Source organism: Microtus pennsylvanicus, chromosome 11 (assembly GCF_037038515.1).
Source record: "Microtus pennsylvanicus isolate mMicPen1 chromosome 11, mMicPen1.hap1, whole genome shotgun sequence".
Lineage (NCBI taxonomy): Eukaryota > Metazoa > Chordata > Mammalia > Rodentia > Cricetidae > Microtus > Microtus pennsylvanicus.
Genome location: NC_134589.1, coordinates 63,750,022 through 63,772,112, shown reverse-complemented (window position 1 = coordinate 63,772,112; position 22,091 = coordinate 63,750,022). Strand labels below are relative to the sequence as shown.

The 22,091-nt window shown below is 52.7% G+C and overlaps 1 protein-coding gene across 2 annotated transcripts in view; it reads left to right on the top strand.

Moving 5' to 3' along the window:
• Galnt10 (polypeptide N-acetylgalactosaminyltransferase 10) overlaps positions 1-19,594 on the top strand; it is a 144,350-nt gene extending 124,756 nt beyond the window's left edge. For both annotated transcript variants that reach the window (XM_075992527.1, XM_075992529.1), the window contains exons 7-12: positions 1,566-1,683; positions 8,664-8,771; positions 12,409-12,630; positions 13,567-13,683; positions 15,622-15,771; positions 16,579-19,594. In XM_075992527.1, coding sequence (XP_075848642.1) covers positions 1,566-1,683; positions 8,664-8,771; positions 12,409-12,630; positions 13,567-13,683; positions 15,622-15,771; positions 16,579-16,737 — 874 coding nt within the window. In that variant the 3' untranslated portion in view covers positions 16,738-19,594. The remainder of the gene's footprint in view (positions 1-1,565; positions 1,684-8,663; positions 8,772-12,408; positions 12,631-13,566; positions 13,684-15,621; positions 15,772-16,578) is intronic.
• The last annotated feature ends 2,497 nt before the right edge of the window (positions 19,595-22,091 follow it).

Genomic DNA, 22,091 nt, shown 5'->3' with positions numbered 1-22,091 from the left:
GTCCCAAGTGCAGCAGCTATCCTAAGCCACCAAGGGTTGCCATCGCCTCGGTGACACAACAGGGATAGAGAGCAGAAGCTGAGTGAGCGTTGTGTGGTATGTTTTTCTTAAACAGAGTCTCCTGTAGCCCCGACTCTGCCTTCTGTACCGCCACAGTTCCTTGGTGAGGGAAGCAGGGTGGAGGGTCAGCAGTTTGAACTTGTGACTTAGAGGCAGGGCCAGACGCCAGCCATGAATAGCCAGTGGCCATGAAGCCTCCCACAAATTACCAGGGACAGCTGCCGTGTCACAGGGGCGAGGTCAGGATAGCAACAGTGAGCTCCAGCCCCTCTGAAGACCGAGCTAAGAAGGACACCTGAGTACTTGCAGGATAACCTGTGGTGTGTCATGCCCTCAGTAACATTCCCGGGGTCCCCCCTTGTATGAAGGTCCCCTCCACCTCCCACAAGGAAGGCTTCAGAGGCATGTGTGCAGCCAAGTCACATCGGTCTCCACCATGAGTCCTAGGACCACGCAGGGGCATATGCGAAGACGCTATCCCCCAGCGTGTTGGTTTGGATTCTTCAACCCTCAGACTGGGGCACAGACCACTTCTGCTCGGTGCTGCCCTGCATGAGGCATCGTGGTGTCCTCTGAACCCTGTCATGTGACACCCTCACTCTCCCACCCCTCTGTGCACCATGTCTGTGCCTTGCTGGGGTAGCTCCCTCCTCCCCTGAGGGGTTTCCCCTCAACAAACTTCTTAAGCACGTGTTCCTCTGAGCATCCTTCCTTATTCCCTGTCCTTGCCTCCTCACTCCCAGGACTGGAAGCAGACACAGTCTTTGCCTTCCTTATTGCTCTTGTCTGTACTTCCCAGAGGCCTTGACTATTTTCCTTCTGTCTCCTGGAGCCCTCTGTGCTGAGGTGACTCCACCCAAAGGACTGTGGTTTGTTTCCCGGCCCCTCCAGCACCTGCTTCATGGGAGGCCTTCGATAATAAATCAGTGAATGAATGAGTTGAGTTCACCCTTCCTCCCGGAGCAGCTGGGAGGATTGAGCTGGTGATGTGGGCAGTGCAGCCAAGCAAGCTGTGTGAGCTGTCCGCTGAGCGTGGTGAGAGAGAATCCTCAAAGGAGCCAAATCTTGAGCAGGTGCCTGGGCCCTGGCCCAGAGGCTGCTTCCATAGGGCTGGCAAGGTCCCAGCAAGCTGTTATTTTTCAGTCTCTCTAGAAGGTTCTGCAGCACATTCAGGCTGAAGACAACTGGTTTATACCCTGCAACGAAGGGGAAGGCTAGAGACAGACGTGTCTGTGATGCATCGGTGAGACCCTTGAGGAGGAGTGCCACTGTTACCGATGGTACTTCACAGACACCGCAGGTGTTAATCGCACCAAGGGACCGGGGATCCATTAGGTTAAAATGCAGTGGTTTACAAGAGGAAGTGACAGTTGAGAAGGCCAGGTCCCCACCCACCCGTGAGGCCTTGGAGCCCCCTGTAGACAAACTGGGTGTCTGGAGACGCCATCGGCTAGGAAGCAGGGCTTCTGACTGCACGTCCTCACACCATGCCCTTTCTCCAACAGGTCTCCCGTGATGGCTGGAGGGCTGTTTGCTGTGGACCGGAAGTGGTTCTGGGAGTTGGGCGGCTATGACCCTGGCTTGGAGATCTGGGGAGGGGAGCAGTATGAGATCTCCTTCAAGGTGAGTCTCTTCTCCCATGTGCAGCTGCTGGGGGAGAGGATCCGGGAGCTGGCTAACCACTCCCTGAGGAAGTGGGCAGTGAGAGGGTGAAAGGGACCTTCAAGCCGCCTGGTCTCAGCCACAGATCTGGCGAGCATTCGTGTCCTCTTGGCCTGGGAAGGTTGTGGTGGAGCCACACACCGGCATTGGGAGGATGGAGACAGACAAACCTAGGCCTTAGGCCTTATAGCCTCACAGAAGCCCTCCTGGCCTATGTGGTCGCCTTCTACTCTATTTGCTTCTTGCGCCTGTCACAGCAGGAGTTGGCAGAGACTGCTGGGCAGAAGCTCTTACGGTGGCATTGGAAAGACCTCAATCCAAGTTCTAATCCTATCACTTGACCAGTAACTCACACACACACACACACACACACACACACACCACAACACACGCACACAGTCCAGGACCTGGGAAGGTTAACTGAGAAGACTAAACGTGCTTAGCACAGAGCCTGGACCACAGCCAGAGATTAGTAGCTGACAGACATTGCTAAGGATGACATGAGTCAATATTTACTGTCGCCTCTGGATCAGCCTGGAGCCAACAGTGACTGTGAAGGAGTTGCTAGATAAGCAGCTAGTTTCCCACTAGTAATATGAGTGTACCTTCAGCTCTGTGTGTGGCCCCCAGGAGAAGACGGCTCTGCCCCCGTGAGGGGAAGAATAGCTTTTCCTATACTCCTGTGGTCCTTCAGGACCAGTGTCAAGGGCTCAGATGGCTCAGGGGTAAAGACGCTCTCTACCAAGCCAGGTTACCTGAGTTCAGTTCCCAGAACCCGCATGGTAGAAAGAAAGAACCATTTCCCCCAAGTTGCCCTCTGTACGCATGCTGTGGCATTCATGTGCACACGTGCGTGCGTGCCCGCGCGAACACACACACAGAACCTGCATCCAAAGCTGACAGGTCCCCTAACCCGTGAGGGACAACCAGCACCACTACTGGGTTGAGCATCAGGTTTCAGTGCAGTGTTATTCGGATGCCAAGCACTGTGGTGAGGAACCTCAGGGCTGGGCCCAGGTGGTCTGTGTCAGGTCCTGGTTCGGCCACTTCCAGTAACAGCTGTGCGGGCTTAGACCAGAATGTCTCCCCTCACTGAGCCTTAATTTCAGTTTCTATAAATGAGGCTAGTGATTATATGGCTCTCGATGTTGTTGAGAATTAATGAGACCATGCTTGCTAGAGGCTGTATAATAAGAGTCTTTAAGAACAGTATTACTATCAAGATGTCGGTATCATCTAAAGAATTAGCCACAGAGTCAGACCTGGGGACTCCAAATGGCTTCTTGGAGTCCTGCCCAAACATTTCCCTGCTTTGATAAAACAGCCTGCGACACTATTAACCTCCAGGTCCTTGGTGCTGTGCCCTTGGAGAGGACCAGCCTCCCAGATAACACAGATGTTGGTACCAAGGGGTAATGCCCAAAGTATTTAGCAAAATATTTGGCATCAACCAGCTGGGGCAGATGCCCTGTGATAGCTCACCTCCAGCCCTGTCGGAGTTAACAAGATACCACACCAGCCCTTCACATGTGTGGGGCTGAATAATCCCCCCAGCCACCTGTGAGGGTAGTGCCACTGTTATACCCACCGCACTGAAGCAATCAGGACTCAAACTACCCAGTCTGCAGTGACTGGGCCACCAGGGCTTGACCCAAAGCTTGCCAAAGTCCACATGTCCGTCTGTTGAGAAGAAAGCAATTGAGAGGGAAACTAGCCTTAAAAAACCAGTTGCACTCAGTCACCCTTGCTTCAGGTTTTGCCCCTCCCTGGGGTCACTCCTGATGGCTTCTCCCTGGGCTCTCTTGCAGAGGATCTGAGTTCAAATTCCAGCATTCGCATTGGGCAGCTCACAGCCCTCTCTAACTCCAGCTCCCAAGGATCAGACACCCTCTTGTGGCCTCTGCAAGTACGACTCTCGCTCATGCAAACCCACACTCAGACACATACATACATAACTTAAAACTAAAATCAGTATTTTTCAAGAGGAAAGATAAATAGCGTCTAAGTCTCTCCCCCAGGTACCCGTGGCCTATTGGTGGAGACCTCCTCAGGGTATGTGCACCCTCAGGTTGTCTCCCAGCTCATCACACAGTTCAATGAATGATGATGTTTGCCTTGGTCCAGGTTTTGTGAGCCCTAGCACAGAGGTCTTGCCTGTGGGGCCAGTCTCCCTAGCACATGTAATCTTGTTTGACACATGCTACATTCCATGGGTGCAGTGAAGTCACGGATCTGTCCACCAAACATCAATTGATGACATAGTCTTCCAGGTTTGTCCCCAGAAAGAAACCCATCCAAACTGCGGTGTTGCTAGGTAATCAACCGCAATAGATCCTGGATCCTTTTGTGTCTTACTCGCTGCTGCATCCCCGGCAACTGAAGGATTGCCTGGCGTGAATATCTGTGGCTGGAGATGTGTGACCCAGAGCAGCTGTGTCACTGGCCGGAGCCCCTTCCAAGTCCCCCGGCAACTTGTTCCCCAGAAACCTCTGCCGTGGAGAATGGTGGATTGTTATTTAGGATCTCTGAACCCAAAAGGACTTCATTTTGTTCCATGTGTTTCAAAGACCCACCTAACGCCACGCAGCAGCTTGGCTTTTCCCGGAACACCGCAGCAGAACAAATGGTGGTTTTGGTCTTGGGTTTGTTTTTTTCCTCCGCTCGGTTTATTTACAAAAGACTGGGTAATGAAGCCACAGTGGAGTATCAGGCAGGAGGCTGGCTCGCGTTCCATCTGATCCAGTTATGTCAGACACTCTCCCGGGGAATGAGCTGATGTAATGAGTAGGCCTGGCCTCGGGGAGGGAGGCGTCCTTCCTTCAGCTCTCTCTCTTTCTCTCCTGTCCTGCCTGTGTTCCAGGCCCATGGCAATTCTGTCCATCTGCGATGGTGTCTCTCAGAACACAAGGTTCTACTCAACCAGCACTTTGGCCTCTCCCAAGGGCCAGATTCCCTTTACTGAGACCCCATCCTTCATGGTGACAGAAAAGACACTAGCCTGAAAGACACCAAGTGCACTTCCGGAAATTATGATGGATCTTCCTGTGCCCCTGGGCCTCACAGATTAATAACCTAGCTCCGATTCCACACCTCTTGGGAGAACCCCAGCAGACCCGTTCCAGGGCTGAAGATGGAGCTCGGTGTTAGAGCGCTTGTCCAGCAATTGTGAGCTCCTGCCACAAAATAAGTAAACCATTAAACCCGTGCCACTATTGATGAATCGGTTGGATATGGTGGCACACACCTGTATTCCCAGCACTCAGAGACTGAAGCAGGAGGGGCGTGGAGAGTCTAAGGCCAGTCTGGGCTACCTCCTGTGTTGGAAGAAATTCCCTGTGTTGGAAAAAAGGAAGGAAAGGAAAAGAAAAGAAAAAGAAAAAGCAAGGGGCTGGAGATGGAGCTGACTTGGTAGAGCAATTGTCCAGCATGTGCAAGGCTCTAGGTTCGATCCCCAACATATACTAGCTTGGCGGTGCATGCCTGTGATTCTCAACAGGAAGCAGGAGAATCCAAAGTTTAAGGTTAGCCTGGGCTACATGAGACTTTATAATAAAACAGAGAAGTTGTAGTCTGCAGCGTTTGAGAGAGTCACTGATCCCTTCTTTCTCCTATCCCCGTCTCCAGCGGGCTGCTGTCTGGGTCAGAGGTCATTGTGTCAGCATCCCCTACTTGGCACATGGCATCTTGTCAGGCTGGTTAAGTACTGGGTTCTGTAGCTCAGGACAGAGATACCATTTCTTTCTATGCCTCCTCCTTCCTCTCTGAACCCGTCATTCGATGGGATTCTTATACCAGTAGCCCAGACCAAAAACAATGTAATAACGTATGTAAAGGCCAGGATGACGGGCTGGCCGTTCCCTGGTAGGAACCCTCCCTGTTCTCCAGGTCCAGTTTCTATCATGGCTCCCTCTCCAGGGCTGTCTCCTGTCGCTCCCCAGCAGCCTCTGGGAGCCTGTGGGAAGCTCCTTGTGTGTCCTTAGACTGATGACTGTCAGTCTGTCCCAGAGCCAGCTGTAGCCCTGGCCTTCCTGGAGTCAGAGGGTGGGATGCTGGAGAGGACTTGGCTACAGCTGCCTTGTTTCCCCAGGTGAAGCTGCATTGGCTGTGAAGGAAGAAAGGAAGGTCCTGAAGGTGCCGTGTAACTGGCTAAGAGCAGAGCGAGGGCTGGGCCTTGGACCCGCCATGGTTGCCATGGCCCAGTACAACTCAGGATGCCAACCTGAGTCTCTGGGTTTTCTGTCCCAGAAAAGGGCAACCCCCAGTTTGGGGAACCTGTCCCTCCAGTTGAGAGATGTTTGTCACAAGACAGAGGTGATGGAGACCATGACAGTAACACACTCTAGCCTCCTGTGTCTGCCCCACTTCTCCCAATGCAAAAAGAAGGCAGACCACATCCAGAGAAGGATGGGCGAAAGGCCTTCCCTTTCAGCCTGTGGCTGCTCTCCTGACTAAGAACACAAGCACATGAGACCCTTTTTCAAAACAAACAGGAAGACCTGAGACCTCAGCTGGCAAGGCTGGGCACTGAAGCTGGCTGGGCCTGGTCACTGGCCCCAGGAGGACTGAGTAGGACAGTCCTCCACTCAGATGAAGAGTGCCACCCGGCAGAGATGCCCATGACCGCTGCAGGAGGATGACAGCAGAGATGCATCTGTGCATGTGTATTTAAGAGGAAAGCAATGAAGGGGCTGGAGAGAAAGCTCAGCGGTGAAGACCACTGGCTGCTCTTCCAGAGGACCCACATTCAATTCCCAACACCCACATGGCAGCCCACCACTGTCTGTAACTCCAGTTCCAGGTGATCTGACACCCTCACACCAAAGTACAGCAGATAAAATTAAATAAATTATTTTTTAAAAAAAGAGAAAGAGAAGCAATGAGGAAAAGTGTATGCCCTAGCTGTGAGGTGGCCTTGGAGGTGTCAAGTCAGGGTCCTGCAGGGAGGGTGGGAAGGCAGCAGAATTCAGGGTGCTAGAAGTTCTCCAGACAGAGGAAGGAGCTGTGGGAGAGAGGAATGGGACAAGGGATGGTATCCTCTCTTGCCGACAACCTGTGTGAGATGCCTCTTGGGTAGTCCACGCAGACTCAGTAGTCAACAGCAGGTTTAGCCTGAAGGGAACTCCCGTTCTGAGCCGGCCACCAGCAGCACCCCCATCCTGGGCAGGAATCCAGAGAGGAAACCCAGCCAGATCCTCTGCGAGCTCAGGACATCCTATGTGCTGGGAACACCTTGGATCCCTCAAGCCTTCCAGCAGAGCAAGGTCACCCTGAGTCCTTCAAGCTGGTGGCCAGCATGGCCAGGGCCAAAGGAGTTGGAGGTCCCACAGAAAAGAAGACTTTGGATTTCATTTGTTCCACCTATAACGTGTCTCAGGAGATGGTCAGAACCAGGGTAGGCAAGTCGCCCCCGCCAGCTTGGCACCACCACCCGACTCTCAGGAAGGCAGAGGTTGGTGGCCTGGCAGTGAGCAGGCATGGCTGCCTGGCAGAAGCAGACTTGTCCATCAGCCCTCAGCGAGGGGAGCCTGGTGGCCGATCAATATCTCCTGCTTTAAAAAATAAATTTCTTGGCTTGGCCTTGACCTTAATCTAGCATCCAGAGCCCATTAGCTTGAGACCAGCGTTCTGTTCACTTGACTAGCCAGGGTTTCCTTCTTTCCCACTGTCCGAGGAAAGCTGCACTCCCAGACAGCACCTCTGCTAACTGCAGCCTCAAACACCTCCCACATGGGAAATGGCACACAGGAAATCCTGCATCCATCTTGGCAGGGCGTAGTAAGACCCAGGACCTTTTGAGAGCCCTGACTAGATTAGGACATGAAGCCCAGCCCCCAGTGCGCCCCCAGTAAGGGTGCTGCACCAAACTTGGGTCATCCGTGTCCCATGCCAACCCCTCATTCCACAGGAGACGGAATGTGAAAACTTGGTTAATGTCCCAGAAACAGCTAGGACCCTCCATGCCCAAAGCCACCGTGGCCTCGATTCTGGATTGTTGTAACTGCACCCACCCCATTCTATGAGCAGAGCCAACTTTGTATAACTGAATTCTACGAAGACGCCCTGTCTAGCCTCACTCTGACAAGAGCCCACGCCTTCCTTCCCTTCCCTCACACGCCATTGGACTCCAAGCCTCTGGCATCCATAGCACAGTGTCTGTGCCTACCCCTGAGCCTTTGCACACTTGGTGTTCTCGTCCCCGTAAACCATCCCAGCCCACGAGGACAGTGTTGCAGCCTCCTCCCCCTCCCACTGACCCCCTTCTTTTCCCCAGCCTGTCCCCTTCTACTTTCGTGTCTCGTGTGCATGGGAACCAGTGAGCTCAACTAGTGTTATTTATTCGCAGGATGGCGGACACCTTACCAGTGGCTACACCACTGAAGAAAATGTCCCTTCCTCCCTGGCATCCCTTAACACCTCATTCAAAGGGGACTGTTGAGGGGCCCAATCTATTTTATTTATTTCTATTAATAAATTTGGGGGCTTCCATGGCACACATGTGGTGGTCAGAGGACAAGCTGGGGGAGTTGGTTCTCTCCTTCCACCATGCATATCCCAAGGCCTGGCAGTAGGTGCATTTTACCCAATGAGCCATCCGTTGACCCATGGCGCCCAGTCTTGGGCAGGTCTTATGCAGGTGACCACAGCTGCTGTGAATTCAAGAGCACAGTGGCCCCATCGTGCCCACGGGTTTCTGTCCTATCCTCGACCTCCAGCTCTCCCTGACTTCCTGTGCATCTCAGTGTCTGCAGTGGGTTCTGCGCAGTTTGGAACTTTGCTCAGCAGCTGCGACTGGCAGCTCTTTCCATAGCCTTGCAGGTATCTTTCTGCACCGTTTTTGAGTTCAGGGCTTGAGAAAACCATGCAGACTGTGTGCTGGCATCCGAGGGGCTGGGGACATAAGGATAGAGTCATCACCTTCATCCTCCCTTCTCGCCCTGCAGGTGTGGATGTGTGGGGGTCGCATGGAGGACATCCCTTGCTCCAGAGTGGGCCACATCTATAGGAAGTATGTGCCCTACAAGGTTCCTGCTGGAGTCAGCCTGGCCCGGGTAAGACGGTGGCTTTCCAGGGAACTGGGGGTAGCCTGGGGGAACATAGGGGCCCCAGGGGGTCCCAGGCTAAGTGATTGCTGGCTGGTCTCCAAGTGAAAGCCAACTGAAAGGACTTTACAGAGAGCCCTGCTCAGCTCCGTGGAGGCTGTGGGGCTGGGAGGGGGGCCTAACTCCTCTGAGGCTGTGGGGTTGGGAGGGGGGCCTAACTCCTCTGAGGCTGTGGGGCTGGGAGGATGGCCTAACTCTTCTGAGGCGGTGGGGCTGGGAGGATGGCCTAACTCCTCTGAGGCTGTGGGGTTGGGAGGGGGGCCTGACTCCTCTGAGGCTGCGTTTGGAACTTTGTTAAAACAAAGTTGATCCTTTCAACTCAGCACTGCCCAGCGCTACAGAAAGACAGGAAACCCATGTGTTAAGTGGAGCTAGCTGGTCATTTCACAGGAGGGCTGCCTGCAGTAGAGATGACAGAGACACAGAGCTAGACAAGGGGTAAGCAGAGGCAGGCGGATCTCTGTGAGTTAGAGACCAGCCTGGTCTACAAGAGCTAGTTCCAGGACAGGCTCCAAAACCACAGAGAAACCCTGTCTCGAAAAAACCAAAAAAAAAAAAAAAAAAAAAAAAGATTTAGCTAATTGTAGATACTCTTTTTGTTGTTGTTTGGGCTTTTGCTGCAGGATTTTGTTATACAAGGCAAGCTGTCCTCAAACTCTCTATATTTTGATTTTGTTTGTTTAATTAACGTGTGTGTGTGTGTGTGTGTGTGTGTGTGTGTGTGTATGTGTATTGGAGTGTGTGTCAAGCAAACACGGTAGCCTTGTCATTACTGTTGAAGTGGGGGGGGGGCATAAAAAATAAATGGCTCTCTTTTACCCCCGCCCAAACGTGTCAATCTGCTTCATTGGCCTGAAAACCATGTCAAGGATTGAACTAAATTGGGGGTAATCATTATCAAAAGAATTGGGGGATGGAAGTTCTTTTACTGGGGAAATCTTTTTTTTTTAAACTAAAAAATAAGGGTGATCTCGAAAATAAGTGAGGGAGATGCCCAACCATGATGGTGGGGTTGGAAAGATACAGTGCTGTTTGTAGTACTAGAAAGGCCAGAGTGCAGCCATGCCCCAACAAAGAAGCACTGGGAGACCTTCTGCCTGGGTTCCCAACTGTCAGGTTTTCCAGGCCTTTCCAGGAATTATTTCCTCAGCTTCCAGCACCGCTGAGACAGAGCATGGCCAGGAAGGCAGGAAGGCAGAGCCCTCTAGTGGCGAGAGTCTCTAACGACAGCCTCCAGGCCCACTGCTCTGTGGACAGCCCCTTAGCAGAGGATATGGTTTCCACGTCAGGCCCACCAAGAGATGGAAATCTTCTCAGATGCCCTTGGCCTTCCCTGCAGAATGCAGAACAGGAAAACGGAGCCAAAGTCTTTTCATAAGCCAGAGACTGCCACTCTTGGAGGCTACTAGGAACAGGGGGATCATGACCCCTGAGCAGGACCCGGGACCTGCCCTACTGCATCCTTTCCCAAGCTGGAGATGAATATCGGGGTGCTGGAGGGCTTCAGTGACACCACAGAAGCCTGCCTTCCAGCCAGGCACCCCGCAGAGTAGCAACACACTGACCTCCCTTCTCCCTGGCTTCCATTCTCCACTTCCAGGCTGGACAGAGGAAGTGAAAACATTAAATAACTTCTACTCCTGCTTCAGTCTGACAGGCGCCTGCATCTGTTCCCTACACAGCGACTGTGACTGTCTACACGGGTGTCAGTGGCTGCACCCCTGTTAACAGCTAGAGCTGGACTGGGGGCTTCCGTCTCTCACGTGAATCCCGTTCAGGCACCTGACATCGCTGGCCTTCTGTCCTGAGTCAGGGCCTGTGTCTGACATGAGCTGGCCCCAGTGGCGCATCCCTCTCTCCTCTGTAAGCCCAGCTGTCCCCTGTATGACTGCACGGGAGGTGCCTGCGCCCACCGGAACTGCAGCTGTACTGCCATCATTTAGTTCCGGGTCAAGTGCAACGTGTTTGGGGGATAGAGAGTTCAAAACCACGCCAGGCTTCATAGTCAAGATCCTGTCTACAAAGACAAAAAGGGGGAAAAAAAGTCAGCTCACCGTTTTGGCAACCAAATTCACAGGCTTCTAGGGCACTTGCCTCCTGAATGACATTTAGAGGTTCTCAGGGCCCTGAGAGAGCCAGCATGCTCTCTTAATGGCTCATCCACCTCTAGAACAAACACCGGGTCTTACTGCACAGGCCTGTCCCTGCAACTGGAACATGATAAAGGCAGTCCTGCATCGGGTGGAGGGGACAGGCCCGGCCAGGCAGGCCAGGGAAAGAGAAGAGTCCCTGTGTTCTAGAATGTTCTTGATGCGCAGACCCTGAGGCCCTCCACTTGCGCCAGGCCCAGCCTTTGCTGCAGGCACCCAGTGGAGCTCGCTCTCTTCCAGTAGGGTCAGTGGCTGTAAGGAAGCCTGGCTGTCTCTGGAATCTATCACAGAGCCCTTCCACAGGGCAGGGTTCCCATGCAGGGCCTCCCTGGTGTCACCATGCCTCAGTGTATGCTCAGGAGAAGGTGACTTTCTGCCCGGGTCAAGAGCTAAGAGTGGTTTTTCACAATTTTAAGACACTGGAGGGGAACCCAAGGGACTTAGGACACCAGGTTGTGACACTTGAAAATCAAATGGTGATTGACGTCATAAAGTTTTATGGGTGCATGGCCACGCTCCCTCATTTACCTAGGCCCTGGCTGTTTTACAGCGCCGTGCCTTGAGACCATCTGGTCTGCAGAACTCAATTATCTCCACCAGAAAACACTTGAACATTTGTCCAGTCCCCCCCCCCCCCCCGCCGTGCTGTCTGCTCCTTTAGGAAACCTTTGCACACAGGTGTCAATAACTGTTACACTTCAGAGGAAAATTCAGATTAACCTCAAGATGGAAGTCAAGCCCCTCCAGTTCTGTGTGTGCTGAGGGCGGGGGAACGGACCCTCGCCACTGAAGGAAGCCTGGGTTCGAAGGAGGAGGTTTGCAAGCAGGGGCTTCCTCTGACTTACGCTCTTGTGTTCTGAGTGGAGCACACTGCAAGAATAGAGGATTTTCACATGGTTGACACACAAGATCTTAGTCTTCCTGTCTCCTGATTGCTCTGCCCAAGGCTGCCCCCACCTCGGGCTGTCTCCCCCATGGGTTCTTGTTTTATAGTTGGCTGTCCTGAGGCTTTATCATTAAGCTCTCAAACCTCTGAGGATTACGAGAAATCCCACCTGCTGGTAAGAATTAAGAGGTCTGGGTGCAAATTATTCTTATCATGGAATTTGGCCACAACCAGTTGGTGGGTAATGACAGAAACCCAACTCACATTGGCTTTGAAGAGCTGGAAAAGTGGCTTAGTAAGTTCTCTGTGTGCCGATGAGACCTGAGTTTGCATCCTGACACCCACGTAAAAAGCCACCGATAACCAGACACCTATAACCAAGCCCGGCCAGGAGAAGGCAGGATAGCTGGTGTGTACTGGTTACCAGCCTAGCTCCAGGCTCAGTGAGAGACCCTGCCTCAAAAAATAAGGTGCAAGGGCCGGTAAGATGGCTCCCGGCTGGCCTGGGCTCCTTGGGAAGCCTGAACCTTGCGTCCATCTTTCATTCCAGAACCTGAAGCGAGTGGCGGAAGTGTGGATGGACGAGTATGCGGAATACATATACCAACGTAGACCGGAGTACCGCCACCTCTCAGCCGGGGATGTCGTGGCCCAGAAGAAGCTCCGAAGCTCCCTCAACTGCAAGAGCTTCAAGTGGTTTATGACCAAGATTGCCTGGGACCTTCCCAAGTTCTACCCACCTGTGGAGCCCCCAGCAGCAGCGTGGGGGGAGGTGAGTGTAGATGAAGCCACTGGGCACCCGCATCGAGAGAGCGTGCCCAGGAAAGCCGTGCCGCGGTCCTTTCTTCTCTTTCTCTCTTGGACCCTGTCATGGCGGGGCTGGGTTTTGTTTTCTTGTGCTGGTGAGTGTTCTGAGGAGTTAAGCTGGGTCAGCATCCATTTCACCTTTGACCATGAGACAAACTGCTGGCTCTGGGCCCTTGGGCTCGCAGTGCCAGGGACGGGAACCCAGGAGCTTGCTCATTCTAAACCACGCTCTTCAGGCGAACCAAGTTCCTAGCCCATGGATCCCAGTGGCAGCGCAGACTAAGAATACAGAGGTCAGGTTCTGAACAACTGAGCTGTAATGGCCTCATCTCCACTGGTTCTCCTGTGGTTCACCAGAACCTCGGAAGCCCGTCCGAGACTAACTCAACTGCCACCACCTTGCCTCTTGGTGATGTGTGTGTCCTAAGCAAATCTGCAGCTCTGGTCCCCAGCCTTCATGGCTGAGATATGGGATCAGGGCCATTTTTGTTCTTTGGAGTGGGCTGGGGAGGACTCCTGCTTCCTTGTGTCATTCCCTTGCCCTAAAGAATAATTCTAGAAGGATGGCAAAGATACTGTCCCTGGACAGCTAGCTACTCCTCAGGCTCCTAGAACGGGGGTCAAATTGGATCCTGGATCTGCTGGGTGGAATGCTTTCAGAGTGAGGCCACTGAAGGACATTGGCCTCCTTCCTTCCTCCTTCATCTTCCCAGGCTTCAGGAAGTATCACTGGGGAGCCACTGGGATCCTGTCCCTCACAGTCAGGAGGACCTCCTGCAGCCTGGGGCAAGCTCCTCTAAGGCAGCTCAGAGTTCAGCCTGTCTTGGTCTCCTCACCGCCCAGCAGGGCCCAGTGGACGCCTTAAGGTGCCTCAGCGGTTGCCCTTCCTTTGTCCCCTCAGATTCGCAATGTGGGAACGGGACTGTGCACAGACACGAAGCACGGCACACTGGGCTCTCCACTGAGGCTTGAGACCTGCATTCGGGGCCGTGGAGAGGCTGGCTGGAACAGCATGCAGGTAAGGGCTGCCCAGAGGGACTCTGAGGTCCTCACGCTTAGTGAACAGAGACCGTTGTCAACCAGAGGATAAGTCTCGGTGCTCCCAGAGCGCCGGGGGAAGGGAGACGGAATTCCTGCATGTGAAGGGTACTACTGTTCATCTGGACTGTCCTACAAACCCCCACCCTCATACTTGTAACTAATAGGCATTTTTTGGCTCATTTCACTAGTGTGTGTGTGTGTCCACGTACGTGCTTGCTCTGGTTTCTGTTTCTATACCTGAATGTCGTATTCCGAGTACTTTATAAAGAATGGAAGTTTATTAGCTCTCAGTTCTCATGGTTCTGTGGATCCAAGAGCATGATACTAGCCTCTGGCCAGCTCTATTGGGGACCTTTCTGCACAGTAATGACTCAGAGAGGGCACTGACCTGGAAGGCAGCTTATGCCCTGTCTGTCTTCCTCGGCTTATAAAATCCCTAAACGGGGCTGGCTGGTAAGATGGCCCAGCAGTAAAGGTGCTTGCTTTTCAAGGCTGAAAACCGGAGTTCAATCCCCAGAACTCAGGGTTGAGGGGAGGACCAAATCCCAAAAGTTTCCCCTGACCAACACACTCATGCTATGCAGGGCCTCGCTATGTAGCCCTAGCTGTCATAGAACTTGCTATCTAGACCAGATCAGCCTCAAACTCAGATATCCTCCTGCCCTTTTGCCTCCGGTAGGCTGGAATTAAAGGTGTGCACTATGCCCGGCCTATAAATATAAATTTAGACAAAAAGCACTGGGAAACAAGTGCTCAGTGACTCTAGTGTTTACCCCATGTGTGCAAAGCCCCGGACTTAATCCTCAACACCCCAGCACTGACCATGGCGGCACACGCCTGCAATTAATCCCTGCCCTCTGGAGGCTGAGGCAGGAGGTGGGAGATCAAGGCCAGTGTGTGCTGTGTGAGACCTTTTCTCGATAAGTAAAACAGCAGGCCTCTCTGGTGCATTGGCATAGATTCCTTTGAGGAGAAGTGGGTTACATACAGTAGGTTAGGCTTCATGTTTGAGGCCCCTCCACACCGATTTTCACAGGGGCTGCACGAACGTTGAATTCTCCCCAGGGTAGCAGAGCCCCTTGCCCTGTGTCCTTGCCAGCTTCTGTCACTGTTTATTTTCTTGTTGATATGAATTAAAAACACAGATGTACTAAAAGCATAAGCAGTGTTCACTGTTCAGGCCTCCTCACAAAAAGCGGGAGAGTCCTGAGCAGTGCACAGGCAAACCCTGCTGGTGGGAATCACCGGTGGGTACAGGAAGGTCAGCATCTCCTTCCTGGAGGACCCGGCCCTGCTGGCCATCCTTTCCACGCCGCTGTGTGAAGTCAGCACAATCCCAGCCTTCCAGAGGCTTATCACGTAGCCCTGGCTGGCCTGGAGCCTCACTGTGTACCCGGACTTGCGCACAAATGTTCTTAGTGGGCTGCTTTTTAACCCAGAATCTGGGGACAGCCCTGACATCGGGGAAAGACGCACGAGAGGCAGACAGGACAGTGACATCAGGGAGCGAGATGTCGGTAAATGTGCTGGCTGCTAGAGTGCCCATAAGGAGATTGAGTTGAGAAGAAAGAAAGGCAGATAGACAAGGAGGGGAAGACATACTGTGATTCCAATGTTAGAGAGTTCTAGTAGGTGCTGCTGAATCTCTAGTAAGAGAAAGCAGGTCTCTGGTGGCAACTATGCACTTTCTGTCGGGACAGAGTATTGATGGTTAGCAAGCCAGGCATGGTAGAACGTGCCTATAATTTCAGCACTCGGGAGCTGGAGGCAAGAAGATCGGGAGCTTAGGACTATCCCTGTCTGTATAACACAATGGAGCCATCAAACAGTAGACTCCATCTCAGAAAACAAACCGGCAAACAATGAAGGGTGTTCTCAGTGTTTGCTGCTTCTATTGATGCCCCTTTGTACGCAGGTCTTCACCTTCACCTGGAGGGAGGACATCCGGCCTGGGGACCCTCAGCACACCAAGAAGTTCTGCTTCGACGCTGTCTCCCACACTAGCCCAGTCACCCTCTACGACTGCCACAGCATGAAGGGCAACCAGCTGTGGAAGTACCGCAAGGTGGGGAGCGGTGCGGGATGGGGGAGCAGTGCGGGATGGGGGAGCAGACCGGGGAGTGCAATGCCTCCTGCTTCTCCCTGTGGATCCTGTCCACTCATCCTCTCTGCTGTTAATCTAGCTCTGAGAGAGAGGGCGGAAACCCAGATTCATGCATTTTAAAAAGAAAGCCACCCGGGGAAGTGGTGGCACGTGCCTTTAATCCCAGCACTTGGGAGGCAGAGGCAGGAGGATCTCTGTGAATTTGAGGCCAATCTCATCTATAGAGCTAGTTCTGGGACAGCTAAGGCTACACAGAGAAACCCTGTCTTGAGGGAGGGAGGGAGGGAAGGAAGGAAGGAGGGAAGGAGGGAGAGAGAAGTAAAAAGAAAGCCAGCCAGGGTGTGGTAGTGTACATCTTCATTTCAGCATTGGGAAGGCAGAGGCAGGCAGATCTCAGTGAGATTAGGCTAGCCTGGTCTACATAACAAGTTCCAGGTCAGCCAGAACTATGTAGTGAGACACAAGAAGGAAGGAAGGGAGAAAGGGAGGGAGGAAAGAAGGGAGAGAGAGAGGGAAGAAAAAAAGAAAAGGAAGAAAACAAGCAGCCAAGCCCCACAGCAGGGACCAAGTAGCGTTTTGGTTGGAAGCAGGCTGCGTTAAAGGTCCTGCTTGGAAGTAGCATCCATCCCAAGGAAATGGTACATGCTGGGCCATATCTGGCCAAGAGCAAGGCCAGCAGGATATGAGCATCAATCGAATCGACTTCTTGCTTCCTCGTTGCTGTCGTGGCTTCTGTGTCCCCCACCTGACAACCTCCCTGTCCCGTAGGACAAGACCCTGTACCACCCTGTGAGCGGCAGCTGCATGGACTGCAGCGAAAGCGACCACAGGATCTTCATGAACGCCTGCAACCCTTCCTCCCTCACCCAGCAGTGGCTCTTTGAACACACCAACTCTACGGTCTTAGAAAAGTTCAACAGAAACTGAGTCCTCAGACCTCCTCGACGAGCCCCCTCGGGTTGCTGTGGAGCTTACCAACCTTCCTCCCATGGGAGAAGGGCATCTGTGGGCACCAAGGTGCTGGGCCAAATGGCTTGGGACAGAGGGTTCTTGAAGCGCTTGTGTGGTGGGGCCAGAGGGAGAAGAGACCGTACAAATGGCGCTGTAAGGAGGCAGAGCCTGCTTGTTTTATAGCAGAGCTCCTCGGGCTGTCAACATGTCCCCTAAGGGGGAGGAATACCTGGGGCAGCCTCAGGCCAGAAAATTAGTCCTATGAGGTTGCTCGGCTCTCGGGCTGTTCAGACATGACAGTGCCCTGGAAAGAAAGGTGGCATTGGCCTTGGAACAGCTTTGAAGCCTATGTGGCAGCCGCTGGCAAGGCAGTGTCCCTGTCCCAGGGGAGACTGCCATTATTGCCCAGCTTCTGTGTTGGTCCAGGGCAGTGAGAGCCCACTGGGACCTCAGAGTGTTCCATCACTAGGCAAAGGCCCCCTCACTCTGTAGCCAGATGTAAAGGATGTCTCCCCTGGCTCTCTGGGCATTTCAGATGCCCATTCCAGTTTCAGGGCTGTCTGGGTACCAGGTTTTCAGGGCTAGTTCAGCTAACTAAGTAGACCTCCAGACTGAACAGCTCCCAGCCCATGCTTCCAAAGTCCTTTCTCTATGTCTCTCCTTGGCAGCTCCCTGTATCAGAGAGGAATGGGAGAGGTGCTCACCTCTAGAGTCCGCTGGGGGCAGCATTCCCCCAGATAATGACCTTTGTGGTTCCAACCTCACAGAACCCTGGAGATTCTGAAAAGTCCTGCGGTTCTATCCAAAGCTAAGATGAGCCATGGGGTATGCGGGCATCCAATGCAACCCCTGACCCGAGCCCATGTGTGACCCTAGGAGTGGAGGCCGTGGGGGACCAGTGCCTGAGCATCACAGCTGCAGCCTTGTTAATAGTGAGGATCTCATGAGCTATTGTCCCCTCACCAGATCACCCCTAACCCCATGTCAGGGTTCTGGGGGTCTCAAACAAAAACTCACCCTCCAAAGATTGGGCCACCTGATCGTGTACCTTACCAGTGGAGTAACCGATCCACGGTTCTAGGGTCAGAGCTCTGCCTTAGTAATTCTGGTCCTGAGGTCAGCAAGCCCCCGGGTTGGCCAGGTGGCTGGTGTAGAGCCACCGCCACATGGCCCCTGTGCTGGCACAGATCTCGGGTGGATTCCTGGTGTCCTTGTGGCCATCTAGGAAGGAATCAAAAAGGGGGTGGACAGGTGTCTAGGACCCGGTGGGGATGCAGGTTGCAGCCAAGGGGAGTCGAGTCCTCAGAGAGCACTGTGGCCTCTTTACAATAAAAACTGTGCCTTTTACAAAGAGAAAATGCAGCCGAACAGCCGATTCCCTAAACTTGAACCACTTCCTAGTGCCTTGCTAGACAAACAAACAGGGGCGGGTGGAGGAGGGGCGCTTGTGCAGGTCCTGTGAGCTGAGGGACTCAGGCAGGAAGTGCTAGGCTTGAAGCAGAACCTGAGACCCAGAGAACCCCACAACAGGGGCAACTGCCTATCTGTGCAGGAGCCCTCCCTGGACAGGACGGCTCGAGGAGCCTGCAAGTTCTAGGGCCCTGGCAGCCTGTGCAGGGGACATGCCAACCCCCAGAAGTGCTCTGCCAGTCCCTCACTATCAGGGGTGAGATGACCAGCTAGATTTCCAGGTAATGTCAAGCCAAGCAGATGATTAAGGCAGGGGCAGCCACAAGCCATCCCCAACGTAGCTTGTTTATGACCGTTCTCATCTGGTTCATTCCCCTTCTTAGGTGGCCACTTCCTCTGAGCTCACCTCAGAGCTCACGGACAGAGCTGAACTCTGTCCGACCTGAAGGCATAAGACTTGAGGAGGTAATGTCACGGGAAGGGCCAGGTTGATTTGGTGGCTGACTGCAAATGCTTACTTCCCACCTTGTTTTGATGTCAGGCTTGGAAATCCTTTTCTCAAAGAGTTAGGTTTCCACTAGCTGACAGTCCACACAGGCAGAAGGACCTGTGGACATGCCACTGGCCAAGTGACGGGCCAGGCGGCTAGCGCCTTTTCCTCCAAAGCTTTATTCAGAGGCCGAGATCACAAAACAAGATGTGGTTAGAAAGGCAGCATTCCCCCACAGCCCCTGCGCCCAGAAGATTCTGGAAACATTTTTGGAATGCAGAGTGTCCTTGCTGTGAGGCTAAGGCCTTCGTGTGGCTAGCTGTCCTACCCTCCCCTGCCAACTGGAGTTCCTGGCTTTGAGAGCAGCCAGATGGCAGCAGGCTGCTCTCATGGGCGTTTCCAAAGTCAGCATCATGGTGTCTCTTCGGCCTTCCCTGTGTCAGTCATTCCTGTGCGTAGCTGGGAATCGCAGACTCTTGGCTTCAGCAGTCCCTGGTCCCAGTTAGGCAGCTTGCATCCAGCGCTTAGGGGGTGTTGTGTTTGTAGTTTCCTAAAGACTGGCAGTGGAACGGGATGGCGCATGCATGCAGTTCTGCCCTTGAATTCATCAACTTGCCCCTAACGCTTTCTATGACAAATCCGTGTCATAGTTGGGCTCAGTGTTGATGCTGAGCCAGGGTCCTGTTGGCACCATGGGGTGAGAGTGGTCCCAGGTTTCAGGACTTTAATATGCCCCGCTCTGCTCTGTGACTAGCTGGACGGCTGGATCCCCAGGGGCTGCAGGTAGGAAAGCTGGGAAGTGAGACAGGGATTCTGTGGGGAAAGCCCGAGACCAGCCATCCCTCCTGCCTGAAAGACTGAACCTGTGAAGGATGACCTACCACGTTCAGTTGTGACTCCGATTGTTCAATAAACCTCCAGACTTTCTCTAAAGCGGTTTCTGCTGTGTCTCTTGTCACCTGCCTTTCTGTCGATGTCCTCAGAACGCTGAGCACCTGCCCAGCATACAGATGTCCTGCAGGGCACTGAAACCAGTCAAGGGGAAGGCAAAGACGAAAGCAAGGATGATTGTGGTGCAAAGCATTGAGGATAGCTAACCAGGATGTCTTAGAAACTGGGGTGAGACCATCAGGAAACACCCTGCAGAGCTGAAAGACCAAACCAAGGAGAGGACCGAAGGCAGCTCCTGCAAAAGCCATCAGACAAAAAAGGGACTTGGGTGTGGAGAAGCACAGGGGTGAACTCCACGACTCAGGGTCTTCTAGATTAGACCAAAAGGGAGGGAGTTCTGAAGAGTGATGACAGGAACAAGCTGAGCTCACTCACCAATCACAAATAGCCTGTTTAGAGACTCGACAGCTCTGCTCTCTGGAGCAGAGGCCATGCTCCTCTCTCCCGGACGCACACAATGAAGCAAGCCGCCAGGTCAGACATGCTGAATCTTTCCCGGTAAGACCGGTGCTACACAGTTTATTAGAAATGGGTTGATCGGATCAGAATTAGCCAGTAAGGGCTAGAGCTAATGGGCCAAGCAGTGTTTAAATGAAAAAAAAAAAACAAATAACCTGTTTATCAAAGTATTTCTAGACTGTTTGGTATGTAGTACCCCCTCCATGAGACCTTGGGCAACTCCTACCCTCATTGGGCCTCAGTTCACAGTGCAATGACCAGTGTTTGAATGTGTTGTCTCAGAGGAATCCTGAGCTGAAACTGGCCCTAGTGTTGCCGCTTAGCAACCACCAGAGGGTGCTGTGGACCAGGAATGAGGACTCCGGCCTAAAAGCAGGTGGAAGAGAGTGGCAGCCTTCTTAAAGGTACACACTTGGAGTTGGAGAGATGGCTCGCTGGTTAAGAGCACTGCTGCTGTGGCCGAGGTCTCGGGGTCGATTCCCAGCACCCACATGGTGGTTCACAACCATCCTTAACTCCAGTTCCAGTGGATCCGATACTCTTTTTTTTTCCAAGACAGGGTTTCTCTGTGTAGCTTTGGAGTCTGTCTTGGAACTCACTCTGTAGACCAGGCTGGCCTCAAACTCAGAGATCCGCCAGCCTCTGCTTCCCAAGTGCTGGGGTTAAAGGCATGAGCTACCACCACCCAGCCTAATACTTTCTTATCTGATCTTTGTGACCAAGCCCTACTGGTGTGGGTGGTCCTTCCATCTATGTGTTGCTTTTATTGGTTAATAAATAAAGAAACTATATTGGCCTGTGATAGGGCAAAAGAACAGAGGTAGGCAGGGAAAACTTAAGTGAATGCTGGGAGAAAGGAGGCAGAATCAGAGAGATGCCATGGAGCCACCGCCAGAGTCAGACATACTGAAACTTTGCTGGTAAGTCACTCTCACGTGGTGATACACAGATTAATGGAGATGGGTTAAATTAAGATGTAAGAGTTAGCCAATAAGAAGCTAGAGCTAGCCGGGCAGTGGTGGCGCACGCCTTTAATCCCAGCCCTTGGGAGGCAGAGGCAGGCGGATCTTTGTGAGTTCGAGACCAGCCTGGTCTACAAGAGCTAGTTCCAGGACAGGCTCCAAAACCACAGAGAAACCCTGTCTCGAAAAACCAAAAAAAAAAAAAAAAAAAAAAAAAAAAAGAAGCTAGAGCTATTGGGCCAAGCAGTAGTTTAAATAATATGGTTTCTGTGTGCTACACTAAGTGCCATGATGTCATAGACTAAGCCTCTGAAGCTGTAAGCAAGCCCCCAACTAAATGCTTTCTTTTGTAAGAATTGCCTTGGTCTTGGTGTCTCTTAACAGTAACAGAACAGTGACTAAGACACCTACACCCTGGAAACCTGAGGAGAGTTCAGTAAGGGCTTGCTCATAAATAGTGGTTGATAGGGCTGGAGGGACTCCTCAGCAGTTAGAGCACTGGCTGTTCTTGCAGAGGACCTGGATTTGGTTCCTAGAGCCCACATAGTGGCTCACAACCATCTCCAACTCCAGTTCCAGTTCCAGTGCCTTCTGGCCTCTGTGAGCACTAGGCATGCATGCAATGCATGTACATACATGCAGGCAAAATACTCAGATACATAAAAATAAACCCAAAAGGTGGCACACGCCTTTAATCCCAGCACACAGGAGGCAGAGGCAAGCAGATCTCTATGAGTTTAAGGCCTGCCTGGCCTACAAAGTAAATTCCCGGGCCGGGCGGTGGTGGCTCATGCCTTTAATCCCAGCACTCGGGAGGTGGAGGCAGGCAGAGCTCTATGAGTTTAAGGCCTGCCTGGTCTACACAAAGTGAATTCCTGGACAACCGGGCTGTTACACAGATAAACCCTATCTCAACAAAACAGAAATAGTAATAAATAAAAAAAAACCAACAAATTAAAAATAAAAACAGTGGTTGGAGCCTGAGAAAAACAAATGGTGAAGATTGGGGGTGAGGGAAGTAGATCCAGCCACTGCCCAACAGGAAGGGATGGGGGAAC